Source organism: Balearica regulorum, chromosome 7 (genome assembly GCF_011004875.1).
Source record: "Balearica regulorum gibbericeps isolate bBalReg1 chromosome 7, bBalReg1.pri, whole genome shotgun sequence".
In the NCBI taxonomy this organism is placed as follows: domain Eukaryota; kingdom Metazoa; phylum Chordata; class Aves; order Gruiformes; family Gruidae; genus Balearica; species Balearica regulorum.
The window spans coordinates 30,785,590-30,809,542 of record NC_046190.1 but is presented as its reverse complement, the minus strand read 5'-3'; the positions used below and the strand labels follow the sequence as shown (position 1 = coordinate 30,809,542).

The window sequence follows — 23,953 nt, the reverse complement described above, 5'->3', positions numbered from 1 at the left end:
CAGTGTAATAAGTAATAATTTACAAACACACAGGAGCAGAAGAGTCACTTATACATCAGTCAAATCAGTGCTGGAACCTCAGAACTTAAAGTCAAAGCTCGTTCGAGTTGCTCTAATATCAGAAGTGCCTGCAGGCCAATAACTGCCAAACTAAAACTCTCAGTATTGTCTCAGATGCCCTTTTAGTCAGGCCTTCTTGTTGCTGAACCAATCAAAAGCCCCTCAAAGTTATAAAGCATTGTGGTCTTAGTTTTATACAATGAAATGCATTAAGCAGAATGAACTTGAAAAAAAGATGGCCACCATAGTGACCAATAGCAAAAGACATACATCCCTCCGTTTATTGCTAATGCTTGTAGGGGGAGACAAGACAAATTGTGTTTGTACGAGGAGGTCGAAAAACTGCACAGAATGTAGAATTCACGAAGCCATTAGCTGTGAAAATGTGAAAGGCCATATTGATAACTGAGATCTAATTGAAACACAAAGAAACATCCACCTTATAAAACTGCCTTAAAATGAATTAAAATTTGAAAAAGAGAAGTAGGGAAGAGGAAGGGGAACCTTTGAAAAATGTTGGCAGTTCTGATCCTGCAAACACAAGCCGAGTGTAACTTTGCTGCAGGGGAGTCAACAGAACTGCTGACACACACCGGGCTGCCAGGATACTAAGGATCGGTCCCTCAGTTATATGCTCAGTTTTGATTTGCATTAAGGTTATTAAACTCATCGATACTAAAGAAGAACTTACTCAATTGTTACTTAAAAACTGTTATCGAAACAGAACAATCAAAGTTTATTATGTGACTCATCTCTCTGCTGCCATTTCATTTCTGCAAGATACATAGCACACATTATCTTGGCACAGTACGTGATGCTAACTGAGAATAGACTGAATAGATCTAACAGCTATTTTTAGATGAAGACCGGGAGAAGAGAGATTACTATTAGTCATACCATACAAGATTTAGAAAGCTGCATAGTCTTCTAGCAATGCCAATGCATCCTATTAAAAAGCCACATCCACATTTTTAGTATTATCTCTACAGTTGGTGTACACAGACTAGTCATGCTTCTAACAGGCTCAGCTGCAAACTCCAAAATATTTTTTTAAATTATTTTTTAACAAAGGATTGAAAATTTTTTCAATCAGATAATGTGGAGTTCAGGCAGGGAACAGAATGAGCTTCTTTCTAACCAGGCACTGGAGCATTGACACCCTCCCTCAAAAAATCCCCCAAAGCCTTGCCTAGTGCCATTGCCTCTACACTTCCTTTCTTTTCCCAGCTGAAAATCTTTTACATTTGGCTTATTTTCATCACCTGGGTCTATTTAGCTTGGCAAGAAGGGCTAGCTCTCTGTCGTCTTCCTTGAAGAGCCTATATATTGTTCCTGAAAAGCAGCCTTGTAAAGGCATTAAGCAGAAGGAAAATTTGTGATGTTAATTGAGGTGGTATCATTCTAGTGTGGCCTGGCATACCCGAGACTGAGGTAAGCCGGATAGCTCAAGTGCCAATGGCCTTTCTGCTCTTGTAGTACACGTTTCAGCACAGGGTGTCCTGAATTGTAAGTGCTTGGCTGGCTATCCCACAAAATCTCTGTGCTGCTGTGGCATCATGGCTCCTGGTAGCCAAGAGAGGTAGATTAAAGCTATTTTGGGTGTTCTCACATGTGTTGTAATCTTCCTTCTTATCTACAGATGAAGCATAGCCTGAGAGGCCACTTCAGAGTATCTCTGCAGCTTGCCAGCTCAGCTCTGTTTAATATAGACGGAAGCTCTTCAAGGTGTCAGTGGCATATTTTGCAGATGCCATGAGTGTTCATTTAAGGCAGGTTTTGTTGTCTCGTTAAAAACAAAAAACAGAAAAAAAAAAAGTAAAACCTAGTAGTAAATTGAAAACAATGAGACATATTTGTAGCTGCAAAAAGGGAACTTTCTTTAGGTTTGGTTAGTCGTACATGCAAGGACTTTCTTTTCCAGTTTCATACAGTCCTCTGACTTTACATTTAATCGGTCTTGCTCAGCTCTCCCATCTGAGATTGAAAGGTATAAAAGCCATCATCAAAGACAGTGGGATGTTTCCTCTATGGTGTAGGTTATCTAGGCCGTTTCTTTCTTTGTTCCTGTTTTACGCCTTCTTAAAACGTGTTGAATGAAATGGTGAATTTCTGCCTGATGACTTATCCCAGTGGGTTTTATTCCTTTTCTTTGCTGTTTTTTCTTGTCCAGAACTGTCTTCTAGTTGCTAAGAAAACCCATGATTTTTCTTTTGGAGCTGTTACACATTTATTGTGGGGACAGGGATGGAAAGTGACACATTCAAGAAACAATAATATAAATTTCTTCAATTAACTTGTTCACAATGGGAGAGGAACTGATGTCTTCAGTCCAGAGATAACTACTTGGATTCATACATTCACCAGTTCAGTGTAACTGTTCTGCGGTGGGATTTCAAAGCACGTCTCTCCTCCTTTCAGTATGTCGTGCTCCTATGCGTAAAACGAGGAAGTTTTGCTGCCACTCCCAGGCATTGTGAGTCTCAGTGCTTAGAAAACCTATGAAGGTTTGTTGGAAGCATCTATACAAAAACCCACTTGGAAAAATTTGAGAGAGGCAGATTTAAATGCTGTTTCCTCCATAAAGGAAACATATTTTCTCATGTTCCTTGGTGTGTGTCCATTCCTTTTCTTGTAAGAGTATATTATAATCTCTGGTAACTGATAGCCTATGTCCTATCTCTGATTTCTAGCTTTTCTGACTATGGAAGGGAACATTTTGTTTTAATATTTTCTTCTATTCCAGAGATCCTGAAGAGGAGAAGGTATTCATTCCCAGTGCTTCAGCATATTTCTAGTGCTAGTGAATACTTGTCTCTCTGAAATGCTGTCCTTAAATGAGAAGCGGAAAATATAACTTGTTGATTTTGGTGTTGGGTCAGGAAGGGGTCAGGCATAGCTCAAGTCCTGGAAAAAGAAGAGGTCCTGGCCAATGCTGCAAGCTACCATATTAACACCTTCTCAGTTGTATAGGCCTCCCTATGTATTTTTGCCTGCCTTGTAAATTAGGAGTTCCTTAGAGTAGAAAAGCAGTGTCCATCCATCTGTTGACACAAGCATTCTCATTAGTATTTTAACACTCAGCTACTCAAATGCTGCCTGATCCCTATCTCTTCCCCCTTTGGAGTGTAGCCAAGGCAGCTTAGATGGGAACATGTGCTGTTCTCAAGGTGGTGCAGCAACAGCTGCACTTTGTACACTGCCTCCCAGAGCTCCTGCTAAGTAGTATTTACTCTGAACCCAGTGCAGACTTATTTTTTAGGGCACAGCTGTCACTGTCTTACTATATATTCACCCAGTGTACAGATCTGCTCACGACAGAGCGTAGTAAGAATTCTCTGTGGTGCATTGAAAGCAACATGTGATACTTCCAGCCTGCCTGCTTGCCTTAAGCTGGGAATATTGGAAGTCAGATGCCTGCCTTATAGGAAATTTGTGAAGGCTGAAAATTCACATCTCTGAAGCAGCAAGTGTTCCTCTGTTTTTCTGAGAGAGGTGAAAGATGCTTGGCTTTTCAAGATGAAATCTGTGCTTGGGCTTAAGGTGCTAAAGAAATACTATTGAAATCAGATGTGTCAGTAGTGTGCTGCCTTGACAGAAATAGCTATACCTTGAATCTCTGGTGAACATATAGCCTTAAATAAAGGCATTTGCAACACCTAGCATCTGAAAGCTATGTGCAATCCAGAGCAAGTGAGTTAAAACTATTACAAAGGTTTTCTGAAATAATTCTGTCTAGATCTTGCCCAGAGATGTTTTAAGGAAAAAAAACATGGGTGGCCAAATTGAAAAATGCATATTTGGCCTAGACAGTATTGTATTTCTCTTCTTTTGTTACTTCTGATAAGTAGTAAGAGAGGCTGAGATGAAAGCAAACGTGGACAGATCTGGATTTGCAGTCTAATTCCAAAGGTGAATTAGCATTCATGCTTAATTTAAAAAATATTTTTTAAAACCTTTTTAAATAGAAAATAATTCCTAAAGATTTCACAGACCCAGTGAGATCTTCTCTGTGACTATATTTAGTAAATTTTTAGTAGATCAGAGATGAATTTTCAAAGGAAAATACCAACAGATAAACAGTTTGCATTCCATTCCTTTCTGCTGGATCTTTAAAAATGGGAACAAGATAGTCTTGAATGTGCCTTGACACTTCAGATCTGGCTGCCCTATATCTCCATCTGTACACTGGTATTTTGTCCCCAACAATTACTGACTGTTCTCAATGTCTGCTGTAAATGCACGCTGTGGGTTCACTTGAAAGTGTCACAAAGAAACCTGTTAGCTACTAACAAAAATAGGTATCATTTTGTACTTTGAATATTTTATACAGATTATACATCCAGACTTTAATAATGCCTTCTATATAAAACTCTACAGAACCGAATAATCTATACAGCATGCCTTTAGCCAGTGGGAGAAATGGGGGAAGAAGTAATTCTTTCCTGATACTTATTATGGTTCTGAATTACAGATACGATAAACTAGATCCATGTTTTATACTTGTGTGTCTTACTGTCTATGAAGCTAGGGTAAGCTGAATTTTAGAGGCAAAGTGACATCAATGGAGTGCTGGCCCCTGAAAGGGGAATTTGAAAGGTAGAGCTATATGAAGGAATCCAGGCCAGAATTTGTTACCATTATACTTAGCTGAAGACATGACTACAAATCCCTTTCATTTCATTTTCAAATAAAGGAATGCTGGCTGGTAAGCCATGTTTGAGACCATTTCCTTCTCTTTCACAGTATGGTGTTCTGGTAGCTCTTTGCCTCAGAAAGGATATTGCAATGGCCATAATTAGAAATTTGTATAAATCACAAATCTGAAGTTACCCAGGACTTTTTGTTTGATAGATTCTCCTGATAAATATATTTTTTCATTTTCATGTTTTCTAAAAGTGTTAGGCAGAAAACATTCCACTAGAGTAAGTGAAATCAGGTCACTAGTTATAACCATCCCCGCCCTCTAAATTTTACTCTAATTCTAGGACAGTTGTAGTTATCTGCTGTATCTTTATTTTAAGTATAACATTTAAATTTGAGGCTGCCAAAAGCAGAGATCAGACGAACTGAGAGGGAAGTCACTATGTTACAGCTATCTTAAACTTGTCCCTGATCTAGACTTCTTTATCCTTTCTGTGGAAGCTCTGCTTCTCTGGGCTTATTTTGTTTGAAGCCTCACTGGGGAGTGGAAGGAGAGATGTCTCTGAAAAGTAAGAATTCCCAAATTAGGGCAGACATTTGACTTTCAGTAACTGGGCTGATGTTCAAAAACCAGTCTTCGTTCTTGATGAGCAGAAAGGGGGAATTCCCAGTGTTTGGAACCAGCTGTCTGAAGACTGGAACTATCAGCATCACACAGTTAACGTTTTGTGGCAAGAACTTGCATGTTTCATAAGGAGGTAAAAAGTGGTGTCTTAGAAAAGTGATGTGTGAAGATTATTTATTAAAAAATCTTTATCAAGAAGGCTCAGCCTTGGTGTCTACCTGACTGGCAAACAGTTCATGTTAATTGAGAAAAAGGATAAATTGGGAAAGGTTGAAGTGTCCTACTTGATGAACTCAAGTCTTACTGACTGATTTATCTGAGTTTGGCTTTTGTTCACATTTTGCCTTTTCCCGACCTCTTATTTTATTGCAAGTTCTGTTTCTTGACATATTTGGGGAACTGAGCAGGGAAGGGTCTTTCAGTAACTATACAAGTACATGTGGGTATGCAAATAATCCATATTCTTTATAGGCTTCTGGATTCTGTGTACTTTGCACAATGCAAGTCAATGAAATGCATAGAAGCTAATGTTTGTATAATAGGTTGGGAAAACTATGCTTGTAATATGAACCTCTTGTTTCTACTAATCTCTTTCTATGAGGGTGCATTAAAGTGCAGAATAAAACTCCATCATTGAAATTACTGCAAAGTATTTCCCCCATGCCTGAATTCCTTAACACTACAAAAATACGTCAGGGAATGGCACTGCCGTTATCAGTCAACTCTGCTTTGCCTAAGAACATTATATCTGTGGCTGTCCTTCACTCAGAAAATAGAACTCTTATTGTTTTTATCTCTAATGAAAAGGTATAGAAAGCTGTTTCTTGCAGTCAGGTCAATTCTGGCATGGTTTTTACAGTGGCTAATTCCGAAGTAATCTCTATTTTTAAGTAGAGCGTCCGAGTATTCAGGGTGCTGTGTTCTAGCACCTGATACTACAGCTTCTCCTCTAGTAAATTAACAACTCCCATTGTCAGACTACACTGTCAATTAGACTGCCAGCCTCGATACTGAGCACTGTTAACAGGGTGTCAAAAGGGGTTTTTTTTTCCTTTTTTCTGATGTTTGCCAGTGGAAGAACACAAACAGGCAGTCTAGGGAATTGTTTTGGAAAGACTTTTGTTTTGAGTATGTACATATTTTTAAGTGTTTTGAGGTCATATTAGGGAAGGCAGATTAAGGAATTTCACTTGATGAGGAAAAATGTTTGGATTTGTGTTGGGTTTGGTTTCCTTAGGAATTTAACTTCACAGTTTCAGCCTGGCTGAATTCACAGGAGAATTCTGGCTCATAGCAGACACATCTTTCTTTTATGCTCACTATGCTGAAGGAACAGAGTTTTTGACTGCAGCCTTTGTTGATTGTCCTTGGGTTTTCTTAAAAGTGAGGAATGTAAGGGAGTACTTAAAAATAAGAGCAAAGACCTATAGCTTATGTCCGTAGCCTTTAAGTACTGAGTGCTGAAAGCAGAGGACAACACTGATGTCCTCACTAAAATTTGTCTAGCTGGTGGTATGTGAAGGCTCTTCGGTTTTAGTTGGAGTTCCCTAATGGAGTCAAGTTTCGTAAGTAGCTGTACAGTATCAGTGTCATCCAGATGCAAGCCGAGAGGGCTGTGTAAAATTGGGGACAGGATACCATCCATTCAGAGAAGATGCAGTTCACAAGGCATCTGGAGCTAACAAAATGTGATGCCATAGTGAACAACCAGAATTTCTGAACTGTTGTCTCAGTAGTTGAAGCATTGTGGCTTCTTATTTCTAAAAGTGCTGGTCTGTCTTTGGAGTGCCAGGTCCAACGGGTTGATGAGGTCATCTCAAGTATATAGTAATCTGTCTTGGTAATGCAGCTATAGTTGTATGTGGGTAAGGTTAAGCAGAATGATTTCCTGTAAAGCTCACTATAAAAGAAGCAAAGCATGTCCAAGGTCCCTCACACACATTCATTTTCTGTCTGCTCAATATAATGAATTAATTTGGGAAAAATAGCTTTTAGGAGGAAAAATATGATAAAATCATGCAGTAGATAGTGGTTCATTAGTTTTCCGCTTCTGAATAATGTCTCTATATACTACTCCAATATAAGTAGTGATAATTATCCCCTTGAGAAGGAGATAATATGTGGTAAGGGAACCACTACATCGGGCTTACCCTCTCAAAATGGAAGTACTGACAAGTAGATCTTGTCCTGGACCTTTGCAGAAATGTGAGTTAACTTTGAGTTTAATTTCCATAAATTCTGTTGTTCCACCCATACAATAATAGGTATAGCTAGTGTTGTATCTATTACTGTATTTATTGCTGTATATATTCCTCATTATAATTCTGGGCAAGTTCTCTGTAAGTGCTTTGTGTACAGGATGACTTATCCTGATAGGACTTTTTTTTTCCTTTTCCCACACAGATCACCCCTGGCAGCAAGGCAGCACAGTCACAGATGAACCAAGGAGACCTTGTGGTAGCCATTGATGGAGTCAACACTGACAGCATGACCCACTTAGAGGCCCAGAACAAGATCAAGTCCGCCAGCCACAACTTGAGCCTCACTCTTCAGAAGTATGTTGATATAAAGTCTTTGCATTCCTAAGGGCATCCTATGAAAGTCGCGACTAAGGGTTATAAGTGTTTTATCTGGCTGTTAGATCTGTTTGAAGTGTTCATGGCACAGATGTGAGATGGAAAGCCAAAATCTGCTCTGCTTCTTGTAGAAATCAGCATGGATTCTTACAGAAATCAGTATGGTTGATATGTTGAGTGTATCTGTGTCGAATTCAGCCTACTGCATACAGGTGTAATCCCATACCCATTCAGGCTTCTGTTAAAAATAAATCCAACAGCGATGTTTCTTTTGCTTATTCCCATGTGGACACCACACGGTTTTATTTGGTTAATTTATGAACGACTATTCCAGAAACAACCATCATAACAAGTGGTGTCAGTGTGTGGCCAGAACCTGTCATTCACTGGGTGAGTAGTCAGTCACAGCAGGCTGAGAATTTGTGTTAATGGTCTGGCACCTGTGAGTTCGAAAGCGGCCTCTTGGCATCTGACAGAATAAGAAAGGTGTGGCCTGAGTGCAGGAAAGGAAGTCAGTAGGACGTGGAGAGGGCAGACTTTCTCAGGGAGAGGTGATAAAAGATGTGTTGCCATAGAGAAAGCAGAATGTCTTCACATAATAGGTCTCTTAACTTTTCCTGGTTAATGTTGCTTCCTTTTTAGGAAACTTGTTCTCAAATCAGATAATCTTGCACAGAGATTTTCTGTAATAGCTGCATTAATATTTAAATCTCCATAATTATATAAAGCAAAATAACTGCTATTTTTATTGCATTGTGGAGAAGATAATTTTACATAGGCTAGGCAAAGACTGGTACAGAAAGGTTGTAATGTGGAAGTATGTTTTCTGAAAATATACCAGAAAATCTCATATGTGGATGTGCAGTAGATCTAAGCAGTATCAGCAATGACTGACACCTAAGGGAAAAAGATCTTTAGCTGCGGTTTCCAAGAAAGGGCAGGGTACTCTAAAGCAAAATGTATGGCCGAATTTCCCACATGACTTTGTAACTCTCAAGTTTGTCCTTAAGTGGGTGTTGCAGATAATGTATAAAATAAGTATGCAAAGTAGAAAGATGCTAACAAAATTGCAACGTATTTGTTAGCTTCTGTGAGTACACTGCGTAGACTTACATATTTCCTGGAAAAGAGTTTAAATTAAAGCTCTTCAGATTTTCAGATATTACAGATTTTCTCAAAGAAAATCTCTGAGATTTTTCTCAGAGGGTATGGTCTAGCTGTTTCAATGAATGCAAGGGAGGTAGGGAGATGCATGGAAGAATTTCTGCCACCTTGTATGACGTGCATGTGTGCCTCTAGTGTGCCCAGGCAAGATTTTCAGCCAGAATTAAATAGACATCAGGAGCCTAATCCTAAATGTACTGAAATGAGCTTTATATCGGAAGCCAGAAGAAAATGGTCTTCTAAAGCTGTTGAGGGAAGATGGGGCACTATCTTGATGCATGTAGTTCGATTCTCGTCCTATGGCCCACTCCAGCTTCTTTTTGCTCCATTCTAATGAATGCTAGTGATAGTATGAATATATATATGTATTACATTTTTTTAAAAAAAGATTTACATTCTTCTGGATTATTTTGTATTTGCAAGTTAAGGAAAATCCTTTCTGATAATTTATTTTAGAACTTCTGTTTGCTTTTCTATTGGATCCTTGTGTTTTTATATTGAGAGAAAATGCTTCTTATTGTGCTGGAGTTAATTTTCCTAAATATCGGACCTGAACAGCGGTCCAGCGGCTGCCTCTATGGCCTGCCATTTAAAACTACAAACTATCACCTCTCCTTCCACATCCAAATCTGTCACTAACAAAAATAGATTATCCTAATACATGTCACGGATGCAAGTCATCTAAAACAGTAATTTTGATCAAGTGTTAGCAGGGGTATTTCATGTGAGTAATTGTTGTGCTTTTGTACTTGCTGACCTCTAAATTACAACAGCAGCAACTCTAGTGGCCACATCATTAAAAAAAAAAGAATTGTTTTACAGCATCCAGGAGGACATCTTATTTATTGTTTAATGATCGAAGTAATTGTTAGTGTTTCTTGAAGTATTTTCAGACAGCTAAAGCTTTATTTATTGTGGTATACATTATTCTTTGTCCACATAATACTAGTGGAAGTATCATTATTTATTGCTTTCTTGCTCTATTGTTTCCTTTTATTTTTTAAGGCTTGCTTTTAAGGCTTTGTCTTTTGGTTCCAAAACAGTAGTATGTGATTCAGATAATCAAGTTACATGGATAATGAACAGCCAAAGTAAGCAGTAATGGAGTGTTCCACAGACTGAAATATGCTTGCATAGATAATAGATGTAGATGAGTTAAGATCCATTTTGAAAAGAAGAAAAACAGTGTAAAGTGATATGAAATACTATTAAGCATAAATAGGACAGACAGCTTCTTTGTTAGCAAGTGAGAACTTTCACAGATGATGCTTTGGCTCTAAACTTATACAATTCATCGAATCTTCTCTTCAGTATGACAGCTGATTTTTTGATGTGAGTTACTAGATTGCATTGGTGACCCCTTCGGCCTCACTAGAGTTACACGGAAAAAACAAATGACAGACTGAAAAGTAGGTTTGGTTTTTTTTAGAGTGTTGTTTCTTAGATGATTAGGGGCTATTAAAAAAAGTTGTGCTCAGAGGCATTAAGCTGGCTTTCACTTGGCACAATTCAGTATTTATACAAGCTAAACCCTATCAGCATGTGATCTCAGCCAACTGACATATGCATAGAACCCTGTTAAAGATCCAGCATCCCAATGTCTTGAACAAAAGGCATCTCCACAATATTCGGGAAGTTAGATTAATCTCACCTTGAAAAAGTAATTTTTCCTAGGCACAAATGGTTTAATTTACCTAAGTGCAAAAAGATTGTGGCAGTTTAGTCACCTGCCCAAAATTTAGAATGAAATACACTTTTTTTCCAACAAAAATAATTTTACAAAGATTGTATTGCTGAGAAGAAGAGTTGAAATGAAAAATATGAGAGTAATCACTAATAATAGTAATTTTCAACCAAATAAGAACAAAATAGGAGAAAGGCAAAATCTCCTGGGACTTGGTTGCCAGGAAGATGACTGTGCTAAGAGATCATTTTTACTTTTTTAGATATGCAATGTCTAATGTTTTCCATTGCAGCAATGAAACTGGGGTGGAGTGTTCTACTACTATGGAAAAGAAAAGCTAGTTTCCATGAAGATTGTAAAGATGGGTATACTCAGTTATCTAATTTGTGTCAAAGTTTGGAAACATTTGGAATCCTTTCAAATGGAAAAGGTGTATATGTGTATTAGGAAATCGACTGTTGTGATGGGAAAACTTAAGCCCTAAATTTTGATGATTTTGGACATTTATGCAAAGTAGTCATGTGGCTCTGTAGAATATGTTTCAAGGTCACAGAATTCCTTACCAGGCAATGGTGGCTTGGTTTCGCTGTTGCAGCGCTGGATGTAGAAGTGAACTTGCTTGTTTAGTCTATAAGGCCATGGAAGAAGCAGTGGAACGTGAAATCTAGGCATAAACGCTCTGAGACAGAAAGCTTTTTAGTTTTCTAATGGCTCTTGGCTCTCAGGAGCAATGGCCTTTCCTTTTATTGATCCTGGTCATGAAGGTTTCATGAGCATTGTTTATAACCTGACAGTTCAGGCAGTGTTTGGTGCTACTTTTATTATCACATTTAAGTTCCCCATGGGATTTCTTTTTCAGGGTGGGGAACTGGTTATTTTTTATTTGGCTGTCAAGAAAAGCTGTTTGTGGTGTCAGCACTTGTGCAGGACATCAAATTGCACGACATCAAATGTAGCAGAAGGGAAGAATTAAGAATGCCCATTCGTACTTGCCTGCGTAAACAATGACTGTGTTTCTCTGGCTATACAAACTTAGTTCTTTTCTGCAAGTACCATCAGTCTGCACTGTTCACTGTACACTAACATAGCTCTTGGGTGAGTGCTTAGTGTGCGGAGCTGGCGTGAGATGACTTCTTCATGTTTCAGTCATGTAGATATCCCATTAGAGGTTCAGGAATTTGTGGATACCAAGTTTTTTGTAACAGTTTCCTTCTCTAAACTCCCTGATAAATTTGTCACTTTTTCCTTAGAAACCTTTATTACTCTAGGTGTACTGCGGTGGGATTAGTGCTAGTTCTGCTAGACAATGCAATGGAAGGCTGTGATCATACTCTATAATGACCTGGGTTGTGGTGGAAAAAGACATTGCTTTGCTTTTAATCTTTTTGTGACCTACTGGAGTTTAGTTCTCAGTCATTTTTCAGTATCAGTTTCTAATAAGTTACTTGAGCTACACAGCTGCCCCCAGGCATTTTAAGTTCTGGGGCAGTCAAAGTTCATCTGTAACTGGCTGGCTGTCCCACAGAGACTAGGCCATCAGCTTATTGTCCTACAGTATTCAGTTCACACGTGAAAAACGAAGTGCATGCAAAATCTATTTTTATTTCATACAAATGGGTTTCTTTTTTAAATTCACAGTAAATGCAATGCATGAGAGTGCAGTATTATTTATCAACACATTTCACTGGAGCATCCACAACATTCATTTGATCTTAACTCAAGGAATCTGATCAGCCTCCTTGGAAAGGATTCACCAAATGTACTGGCTTAGTTTTGGAAAGTGCTGTAACATGAGTGTGCCCTCATTCTGCTGGCACAAACATTACTGTGACGCTCTAAGACTCCTACCTTGGCATCACCCTGTGCTGCTGGAGGAGCAGGCGAGGTGCAGGCTTTCTGTGACCTGGGTGCGTTGACACAACCTCCCCCTACCAGGGCATGCCAATGATGCTACCGTTCACTTCCAGTCGCAATTGACTGTCTTTTGCTGGGAACTCATGAGCTAAATAGTCTTTTTCTCTAGTGAAAGGGAAAGTGTGAGAAGCAAAGCTACGAGAGACTTACGGTAAATATTTAATAGCTTTCCTTTTTTGTGCAGTACCAAAAGATGGCTGATCCTGCAGTATTTATTTCAGGCCTACTATAAATAAAGCATGTGGTGACAGCAAACTGCAAGCAAGGGCAATTCAGTGGTTACTGTAAATGGCTTGCTTTTGTCTGAAGCTGTGAATAGTAACCACTTCTGTGCATGTTTTAGGTCTGCTGATGGGCACATTTTAAATCAGAACCAGATTTAGGCTGCATTTATTTTCAGAAAAATTAGAAGAGGGTATCTATCCCGGTTTAAGAGTAAGTTCGAACTATATAAACAATACCGATGAAAGCACAGTCTGAAATAGTGGTACAGACTATTCTGTAGAAACATTTCCTAAAAGCATTGTAGGACATGATTAGTAAAAACAAACAGAAAATGAAAATATGGATTTGGATTTTTTTTCTAAAAAAATTGGACATTCATCAGACTAATGATGTTTTCATTCATGGACTGCTTATATACTAGAGGTAGCATCTGAGCCCATGTGAATGAGTTGGGGTTTTTTTGAAAGGAACACTAATGCTAGTGATAATTTCCTAGTGTTCATGTTCAGCATTGTGAATATATCTCCTGAAATCCATTCTTGGAGTGACAAAGTTTTTCCTGGTTGTTCCTGCCTTTCTGACTGCAGTGTTAAAACTGTGGAAGCTGATTGCACAGTACCAAATGACTGCTCCTTGGATGAGGCTGCAGCAACCCTCTTAAACTCAGGAGTCCCACCTGGGACTCAATAGCTAGCAGTTTAGGGAACAAGGACCACATCAAGACTCCAGTAAGGATGTCTGAATTACCGAAAGCAGAGTGAGATGGTTGTGAGCATGTCAGACTGGATTAAGGACTTGCCTCCTGTCAGAACACAGCATTTAACAACTCAGCCTGAAGTGTTGACAAAATGTGCCATTGGCATTTGATAACATTTCACAAGAAATGATGGACACTTATCATATTTTCAAGTACAAATATGTTCATATTGCCATAGAAATATAGCCCAAAATCAGATGATACTTTAAAAAAATCAAATAAGAGTATAAAAAGAAAAAAATTAAAAATGAAGACTTGTCCTTTAATCTGTTCCCTTGAGTTCTACAGAAATTATGTGTAAATATGCCAATATGATTCTCAGCAGGATTTAAAGGTTAAATTAGGAAAATACTGGCTAAATATCAGAAATACAAAAATTCAAGCTGGTCCAATGTTAGATATTCCATGTGATGTTCACTGGAATAATTATGATCTAGACTGGGCCAAGTACTGAGCTCTGTAACAGTCCATGTTGGAGCCCTCCACAATTCACTCAGGGAGTACCTTAGTAGGTAACTGCACGTACCTGCACTCAGGAGAGGTATTATGCAATCTACTTTGGAAAGCTAAGAAAAGCAGAGTAGTCAAGCAGCTGCTTATGTGCTTTACTGAATCACAATGTGTATATATTCAAAATTTTAAGCAGATTAGTAAAAAAAGGAGAGGAATACTAATGGTGAATGTGGCATGTAATGCTAGTTAATTTATTTTGCTTACACATGTGACTCTAGAACTTGTGAGAGGCATCTGCATCCAATAGCCAAGGTTTCCTCCCCAAACTTCTGATGATGCTGTGCACTCAAAGCATTAAAGAAAGATATGTCCTACTGGTGCGTTAAGGAAGTTACCATGTGTTACTGTGAGCTGAGAGAGGTGGTCCTCCCTCACTCCTTGTGAAATGGAGGTGGATCCCGTTGTATACCCAACTGTGTCTGTACGCAGGTATGCAAGGACAGTAGGATTTGTTAATAGATGTTAGGCTAGCATCTGGACAGGGCTGTGAGTTACTGTCTTTGAGTAGTAACATTTAATGCTGTTAAAATTAATGAACAGCTTTTTCCATGGAAAATGAAATAAAATATCAATGTCAGTCACTGCAATAAATATAAATATATTCCTTACATGACCACTTTAATTGAGTGGACTGCTATTTACACTCACTGCATAAAGTGTCCTTGTTAGTTTTAGAAAAGAGCCTGGAAACTGTGGATATATGCCAAGGCGTTAAAGGGCAATGAAGTTTTCATTACGAGAAGATTCTACTTAAAGATCAGAACTGTTCTCAGAGTGCAGATCACTCCCCCCCCCCCCCCCCCCCCCCCAAATACCAGCTTAGAGGTGAGGTTAAAAATCTTAATTTTATTTGTCTGACAAATATTCTCTGGATAAGCTAAAGATAATCTCCATATGAATCCTTCCACATATTATATTGCACTTGCCGTGGAAAGGTCAAGATGGGTATCACAGGCACATCTCCCCAGAGTCAGAGGGCTGACACAACTTACTAAATACACGACAGTTGTAATCTTTCAGACAAACAGTTACTGATTGCATTCCGCCATGAGGAAGTTGGTAAGTTACCCTAATTGTTACGTTAGATAGGAAGATCGCAATGTATTAGGGCTGAGACCTTTTCTTATTGATTAACATTGATTAGCTTAAGTATCATCATGTCAAAATGTAAATCACACACTTGAAGCTAATTGGAATAGCTGATATAGTATTTTTAAGTGGAATGAGGAACTGTTCAATCAGATAAAATACTAAGGATTTACTAGATCAATCTTGCTTTGTTTTATTTGTGCATGTGAGGTTCGTAGTTTCCTTTGGATCCTTTTTACTGTGGTGTTTCTTGCCCAGCAGCCACTATAAAAGCTGCCAGGCCTCATGCTTTTTCACAAAGATCCTAATCATCGATGGCCCCATTGTTTCTTACCACAAGAGCAGAGACAGACCAAGGTCTGTTTTCCCTGGCTGTCTGGCACCTTCAGGGTCTGGCCACCTCTTCGTGCCTGTGCTCTCCCTGGCTGGTGTCTGTTGCGGCCTGGCAATACTGAGCACTGGGTACAGGCTGGCCCTGTCATGTTTCTGCATTCCTGTAATGACAAATTCAAACAATACTTGAGTACCTCAAAAGGAAACTATTTTGACAAGTCCTGGCTAACTTTCTTGACTTAGCAGTCTTAAGACATGGAGTTATGTTTCCAGACAAAGTCTCTCAGATACAGGATTAATGGAAAACTCATTGAAGTGTTTTAGCTTAGAAACAGAAAAAGTGAAGGCCTAAATGAGGCGGACTGTAGTTAAGAGCTAATTATCCATGTTCACTAATTTTTCTCTCCCATATACATCAATTAGAAATGCTCTAAAAGCCATGTGGCACACTGTAAGTTCCACATCGCAAGAGGAATTACAGGAAGATCAGCTAAGTAAATATGCTTCATTGATAGCTTCAGGAAACTAAAGAAAGTAACCTGTGGTCCAGGTGTTCAAAGTATCCCGGGTTAGGCTTTTGCTTTTAGAAGATATTGAGTGGCAAGGGGGAAAATAGACTTCATCTGCATAGTATTAGAAATCTGTTTGAATTTGGACAACGCTTCTACATCAACAGAAGGCAGCTACAAAGCTTTGTATTATTCTTTTGTGAATCATCGTATCTTTGAAGTTTGGCTGTGATTCCCTGATTCTAGAGCTGGCTCTTTAGCGTGATGCTCTACAGCAGTCCCCAGTGCTCCTCTGAAATCTGCACCTTGGTGACTTTCACCCTTAAGGAAGCCGTTAAGAAGCCAAGAGTTGCAGGACTGCAGTGGAACCTGATCATACTTGAATGGGGGTAGTCTTATGTCTCAGGTACGCTACCTGCCTGGCAGGGGAAAATTAAACAGCGGAAATCACTATGGTTCACTTTGGATATTTTTCAGCTAAAGAACTGACATAAATATTTTTGATGCTTGATTCTTCAAAATTGTTATTTATTATCTTTACTGAGGAGAGTTGAGTCACCTCTTAAGACCAGGATATGGTAGGCTACATACAAAATACGGAATCTCCATTGAGTGCTGCTTCTGCTCTTTATTATGAATAGCTAATTTTTTGTTCTACACTATTAGATCCTTTCCTAACCCAAATGGTTTTTTTCTGCTCTTCTTAAGCTGACAAATTATTTTATTATTTGTATGTTTACCTTAAATAGATTTCTTTTTAACATGTCTCAGTAATTATAAATAATCAATAATGAAATCATTAATAATAAATAACTATGCTGAATTTAGAGATTTCAGGTGAGACACTATATCTGAAGGTTATATACCATTAAGGTTTGATCCCTTTCTAATAATTTTGATTGTATTTCAGCCTCTCACTTTTGATTCTGTAACTCCATTCTCTATAGCTAGGCAATCCAAATTCTGCATTTAGCTGATTTATTGTTGAGGTGAGGATAGTGGCTTCCTATTTATACTCAATACCTTCTTATATATTCTGGAGTATTTGAAGTGTTGTGGGTTTGCCTACACTGTGCTGAAAGTACCACTTCTGTTCATCCTAATGTTTCTGCTGTTATTTTAAAGCAAGCTTTGAGAGGAACATGTGACACTTTGATCAGTAATAGCCATAGAAAACATGTAAATGAGAAGTAGGAAGTGAAAAGAACCCATATTCTCCTTCCAATAGAATCCTGTTTCAGCCTAGTTCAAATGTATTTTATTCGTGAATTGAGTTAGTATGGATTACTAGAAAAGCTGGGCAAAACTTCTGTAATGAAATGTGAAGTCAAAGGTGAATTTGGATTGGGTTAACATTAAAAACTCATGTAAGCAGCATTGTGATTATAATCTGTGGATGAATGGTCTCAAGCAAAACTAGTAAAATACCATATTTGAGCTTAAAACAAAGCAACTTATCTGTGAGAGAGATTTGAATGATAATGTAGCGATGTCAACAAAGTTTTGCAAGTATAGTAAATCACTGTATAACTGAGCGATCCGTTTGGTAATGCAGCATTACAGCAAGCTCATTTTCAAATTCTTATAATCAACTGATTAGTTAGAAACAAAGTTATGGATTTGATATCAAGTATTGTATTTTTTCAACAGTGTTGATGACAATACACCTCACATGTAAATTCAATCCATGACAGCATAAACAAGTTCTATAACTGGATGAAATTTCCTGGGGACGAACCCACATTTCTTTACGGATTACCTGACTTTTTGGTAGTGATAAGGAGAAAAGGTTTGGAAATGGTTTAAAACTAGTGCAAAGACAGCAGGAGGAGGACAGCAAGAAAAAAAACTGCCTGACAAAAAGGTGTCCATGCTCCATGGAAGTTAAGTGTAAAGCTTGCTATGTGCATTGGGTGAGTGTCAGCGTCCCTACTTAGTACTCATTGGAGAGCGGTCACACACAGAGCAGAGCTGCAGGGATACTGGCACAGCCTCCCCATTTGCCCATAGGAGCTGCTGGGATGGAGAAATTTTAGGGCTGGTGCCCAGTCATCTAAGAGGAGATGGAGGCATCGGTAGCCAGTTGCTCTGCTCAGGAGGGAATAGGCTGGAGGGCAGAATGTGGGGCAGTTCAAGAAAGAAGGGATTTTGCATAGCAGGAAAGAAGGGAAGTGTAAAGAAGATGCAACAGGCACTGTGCAGATGCCTCAGAAGTAGAAAGGGTCAGAGAGAGACCAGGACAGTAGAATTTGCTACTCCAACATTTTTTAGTACATACTCCTTTTCAAAAATCTCAGGTTTAAGCATACTCTCTCCATTTCCCTTCCTTCCACAAAACTGTCCAAGGCTGCTTCCCTTTTCCTTTCCCTTTCTATTCCACAATGTTTGTGGCTGCCCCTGACTCAGATCCCTTGTAAAGGAAAAAGGGTATTGCATACTGCCAAACAAGTTCTAGTTCACAGATTTTTTTCGGATAGCAACTTCCCTTTGGAAAGGGGAAAGTTTCCCTTTGCCAAACTTCCCTTTGGCACCTAGGTTGGTGCCATTTATGCCTAAGAAGTTTTTGCCCATATATTGCTGTGGGTATGAACACCAGGTCTGAAAAGTCTAATTGCCTGTCTTGCAATCTGAGTGCAGCACAATGCAGGGAAATAATTAACAAATCAGTCATCCGGCCAAATGCTAATATTTGCATTTGCCATTGATATACAGAGAGCAAAACTGCTGATGGAAATAGTTTTCAATTTTATTGCAGGCACAGATGATATCCTGAGAGAGGGAAAGTAGGTCTCATCCTAGCCCTAAAGTAATCACAGTTATATCTGAAGTACTGTGAAATGTTCAGGGTTTTGTCTTTGTGATTCTCATTGGAGTCACTAAGACTGTTTGCTGATGTCCCAGGCAGGGCTTAGAGAATCAAACTATGGTATCACAAGACTCAAGTTTTGTCTGCAAGATTTGGAAAGAAGCAGCTTCTCTTTGGCTACTTAATTGGCTATTTAGGTGAAGATTTAACTGACACATTACTACTGGTCTTAGCACTTATTAAATGGACACCTCAAAGTGGTAACTATGAGTAATACTTAGTCTGTCCCTATTAAGTCTCTTCCCACCCCTGCCAAATTGTCAGGAATATTATTGCATTAAAAGGGATGCATCACCAGAAGCGCAATTCTACGTGCTCTGTTGTTTTGCATCCTGTCATGTGCTGACCTCCTCCACTCCAGAACGACTCCATTTCAACTAGGTGATAGGTAAGGTATGTAAAATGTTTTCTAAGTATTTCTAACCCTAATCTAATCTGGTTTATTGCCTTTCTATGCATTTGACCCTTTTTCATTTTCTGGTGGCTGAGATATTAAGATGCAATTATTAAGATGCTCAAAAAGGTATAAATAAGCTCTCACATGTAATAAAATTAAAGCAAAAGCTTAAAAGAAATGTTGCTTTTAGCTGTCCTGAGAATTAGAAAAGAGAAGGTAGATACTGAGTGGTGAAGATACGAAATATAAAAAAGTCACATGAAGATGAAAAAGACCTACTATCTGTTGGAATATGTCACCTCTCTGCAAGTACGGTATTGTGCTCCCCTGAGGACACGGGTTAAACTGATAGTACATCACAGAACTCTTTTGCAGCCCTTCCTTAGGCAGGCAGCTCCTCTTAATGCAGTTGACTCCTAATGAACCTTTGTTGTGAGTGCACACATACTGGGACTGACGTGTTCTTCAATTAAAGATATATTTAGGTAGGTGGGAACAAGTAGAAATTTTGACAGCTATATCAGCAGTGTTATCAAAATTGAACTGCTTTGCAAAATGTCATCCATCTTGTTTTGAACTTCATTAAGTTAAGAAAGAGAACCAGTACAGAGGGAGAGCAGAGGTGTCTCTGTGGAAAGGAGAATTAAAAAAATACTGGAATGATGTATTTGGTCATCATTAAAATTGTTTCAAGTTTTCATTTTGAAATGAGGGATTTGTTTTCATTTGTAACTTGGAAAATACAGAACAAAATGTCTAAAAGTCAAAATCAAATTAATTGCTTCAGAAAAACAATCTTGATGGAACATTTCAACATCAAATTTAAAATTGTCACAGTCATTTGTGAAATTTGGACTTTCATCTTCCTCATAGCCCTACTAAGCAAGTAGTATTTTTGGAATAAAATAATTTTGCAATCAGTAGATTAAAATGTAAACCTGGACACACACGTTTGCAACAGCACCATCATCATTTGAAAAGCAAACTTATGTTGCTGCAGGATTTGGTTCATTTAGCAAAAGAGGGAGGGAAAAAATGTCCTGAACTTGCAGATGTTTTTTTCCTGAGGAGTAATGGCTCTTATGTAAATAATCACTTTATTCTGTAAGTGCATACACTTTCATTCCACAAATTGACTTCACCTCTTCTGCCCTTTTCTCCGGTGCAAGTGTCTGCTAAATCTAGCAAGCCTCATCACTCTCTTTTTAAATATCAAAGCTATAAACATCCAGGGCAGAGTTATGTAGGAATGTTGTTGTTTTAAAGTAACATCTTGAAACCTCAAAGTCAGTGTAAAATAAAAGTCTTGGTTGGATAGCACTGTGAATGACAGAGGTAGCTTATCGGTAACGTGGAAGGAATATGGGTTTTCAGCAGCATCTTCTGTGGTCAGATAATGAACGAGGAAAAACAGACATATAATAAACAACAGAAGTGATGGAGTAGCCTGGTAAATAAATTCCTTTGCTGAAATACAAATATTTTCCTGTTATGTATCAACCATGCAGCATGTGGTTGTTTGCTCTAACTCTGTACGTGACAAACAACGTTTACAGTGCTGAGCAGCTTTGGCACTAAAACTCATGGTCAATGAACAGAGCAGAGGGGACACTGAGTGTCTGCTCTGCCCAGACCCCCCCACATAACTTCACAGAAATAACTGGGTGTACCCAGAAATGACACCAATAGAAGGAGGATCAGAATCTCCCCCTAAATCTCTGTCTGTTCATAAATTGTCGCAATCGATTTTCAGCAACTCTGTGTTCTGGGCTGCAGCTGATTTTTTTGCTTTCTCTCTTTTTTGCTGTCTTTCATGATACATGTGTATGCCTCATAAATATGATTTATTGTTTCTCTTTTTAAGCTGAAATGGCTGGAAGAAGGATACAGCACTCACTTCAGAGGCAAAATCAGTCGGTAACTCTTCTGAGTAGTTTGTTCTAGGCAGTTAGTGATTAGCTCTTGTTCTTGGAACTTGAAGGTATATATTTCTCAGATAAATTCCAACTGTGAGTATTGACATTAGTGCCTTTTATAATTTTCTAGCCTCTTGTTTCAGGAATATGTTATGTCAGTTAATTTCACAGGTTAATTATCTATTGTTTAACAAAATGCCAGTTTTCATTGTCTCCTCAAACTGTGTTTATTTTCATAGTATCTCCTCATGAGGTAGGCATCTATTACATAGTCCTTGTTTTCAGCTCTCAAAGTAGAATAATTTCCATATCTTCCATATGGAAATCTTCCAGTTCCTGTAAGGATTACTCCTTTTTCCTAGGTTTTCTTTTTGTTTGTTTGTTTACTCCTGCTTATGGAAATATTTTATGTGTGGCAGCTAAAGCTAAATACAGAGCTCAGTGTGAAGCCAGGTATTAATGCAAGGATTACCACTATGGATGAGTCCAGTTTTTGTTTAGCTCAGCTTTCTGACTCTAATAGATGCCACTGGTAAGTATTTCAGAGGAGGGTGCAACACAGCCCTCAGTAAGGAAATAATGAGCCTGACACAGAAGGTCTTCCACTATCAGTCTTTTAAGTTGTGCCATGAAAAACGAGAATCTGTATGGTTACTTATTTTTATCCAATCTAAAGCAGCTGTTGGGGATTTTGTTGTAAGTATGAATATCTAATCCTTTCTGATATCCTGCTGTTCACATAGTCTCAATGATGTCTTGTAACAATGAGTTTCACCTCAGGTTAATCAAGTACTCTAGGAAAAAATGTTTGCCTTTATCAGTTTTATATGTGTTGTCTTTTCAATTTCATTTAATGTTCAGGAACATAGCTTTATTTCCCTTTCCTACCATTTGTTATTTTCTAAGCCTCTGTAATGTCTTCCCTTATTCATCTCCTCTCTAAAGCAAACAATTCCAAATGTCTCAGTCATTTCTGCTTGATTTGTATGGTTTTACCTATTTTCGTTTCATTTTTGTACCTGTCCTAATTTTAAAAATGTACTTTGTAAAGATGAGAATTCCAGGCATAATCGTGATCTGTAGGTCGGCAATAGGCTATTACTTGTATAATTTGGATTCTTTTAAATATTTGTACATTTTTCATTTCATTTTCTCTGGTGATCCCATATATACTGGAAAGATTTCAAGGGGGTGTTCAGTGCTATGCAGGTTCTCACAGCACAAATACACCTTCACTCACCTGAGCATCCTAGAGCATTCGTCACTGTGCTTTCTTTGTTATGTCCCAAGGAAAGGGCAAATTGTGTGTTTTGAAAGCATTTTAGTGGGAATTATTTTTGCTTTTTTAAATGATCACGTACATATATTTGTCAAATACAGGTGAAAGGCAGGCATTTGGAGTGGAGTGTGGTTCACTCAGTAGTGATCTCCTTTTGAAACTAAATTGTCTGAAATGAAGCCCATGTTTCTTCCTGCAGAGAGGTTTCACTTATGGCAGTTGCTGTATTGTTTAAGCTATCAAGTAATAATCTTTTGAACAGTTGATCTGGAGAGGCCTCAGTACCAAAGTTTAGCCTCTGCATTTTAAGACACTTCTAAGTCCCTTTTTCCAGAGTACTGCCCAAACCTGAATTTATCTAGCTGTGGCTGACTGGCATCTCTGAAAATGCCGTTTGTCACAAGGTAGTGGAAAACAGATGATCTCCCAAGTCAGATGCTGCTTCTGTAACTGGTGGCTTTTCATCATTCACAGAAACCATATAAAACTTTTTCTCACATTTAAGACCTTTTTAAATGAGGGTGTAGAAAAAGCATGATGATCACTAGAAAAAGTCTAGGCTATGAGGCTATGCTTAGCTTTCGCTCCTAATAAAGCAGCATTTTTGCATGAAATTAGAGCTGAAAAATAGGAGTCCAGATTGCTAATCTTTCTTTTTTTTTTTTTTTTTGTCCCCAGATCTAAACGTCCAGTGCCAGTTTCAACCACAGCACCCAGAATTGACTCTCCCAGGGCTGTAATTCCCCACCAGAAGGTATGTGACACATTTCTCCTCAGCCAAAGTTAATATTCTTATCTACCGCAGTGAAGGTAAATACCTACTAGAGTAAATAGCTTTTGCCCACCCTAAATAAGTAAACTTTGAATGAATGCACAGGCAGCAAAACTGCCACAATGCAATGTATTAGCAATTTGTGTCTTGTTAATTTCTGATTAGCGCAACCAAAGCATCCAGATATCCTCTGATGTGATCTGGTCTAACCCATTCTGAGCAGTTTGTTTTCATCTAGGCTGCAAGAGGCTACCAAAGCTTCTCAAAATATAAATTTACTTTTGTAGATTCTTGGGGAAAAACCATTAGACTGTGCCTCAGTGTATCCAAATCTTGACTGTAACTGAAAAGACACTGATTTGGAAAGAGGACATAAGGGCATTTGAAAGCTTGCATCATACTGCGTTCTTGTCACGTTATTCAAAAGACATGACAATAAAAAATAAAGAGGATAAGTCAATTTCCTGAATAACAGCAAGTGGCAGAGGAAACGGATGGCTTGGTTTCTGTTGTCAAAGCTCTTCATCTTCCATAAAATTAATGTTCATATTAGAATAAACAGCATTCGTTGACTGTACCTGGCAACTCCTCATCTGTGTCTTTGGAGGAACTGAGGAGCAAGGATACCTGAAA

The 23,953-nt window shown here is 38.4% G+C and overlaps 1 protein-coding gene across 21 annotated transcripts in view; it reads left to right on the top strand.

Annotated features, from left to right (window-relative positions):
* The window catches only part of LDB3 (LIM domain binding 3), a 128,194-nt gene that overhangs the window by 32,752 nt on the left and 71,489 nt on the right, over nt 1-23,953 (top strand). For 19 of the 21 annotated variants that reach the window (XM_075758748.1, XM_075758740.1, XM_075758751.1 and 16 more), the window contains 2 exons: nt 7,730-7,881; nt 23,227-23,302. In XM_075758748.1, coding sequence (XP_075614863.1) covers nt 7,730-7,881; nt 23,227-23,302 — 228 coding nt within the window. Of the gene's footprint in view, nt 1-7,729; nt 7,882-20,962; nt 21,966-23,226; nt 23,303-23,953 lie in introns of those variants that run through there. The other 2 variants (XM_075758754.1, XM_075758760.1) reach the window with 2 other exon arrangements.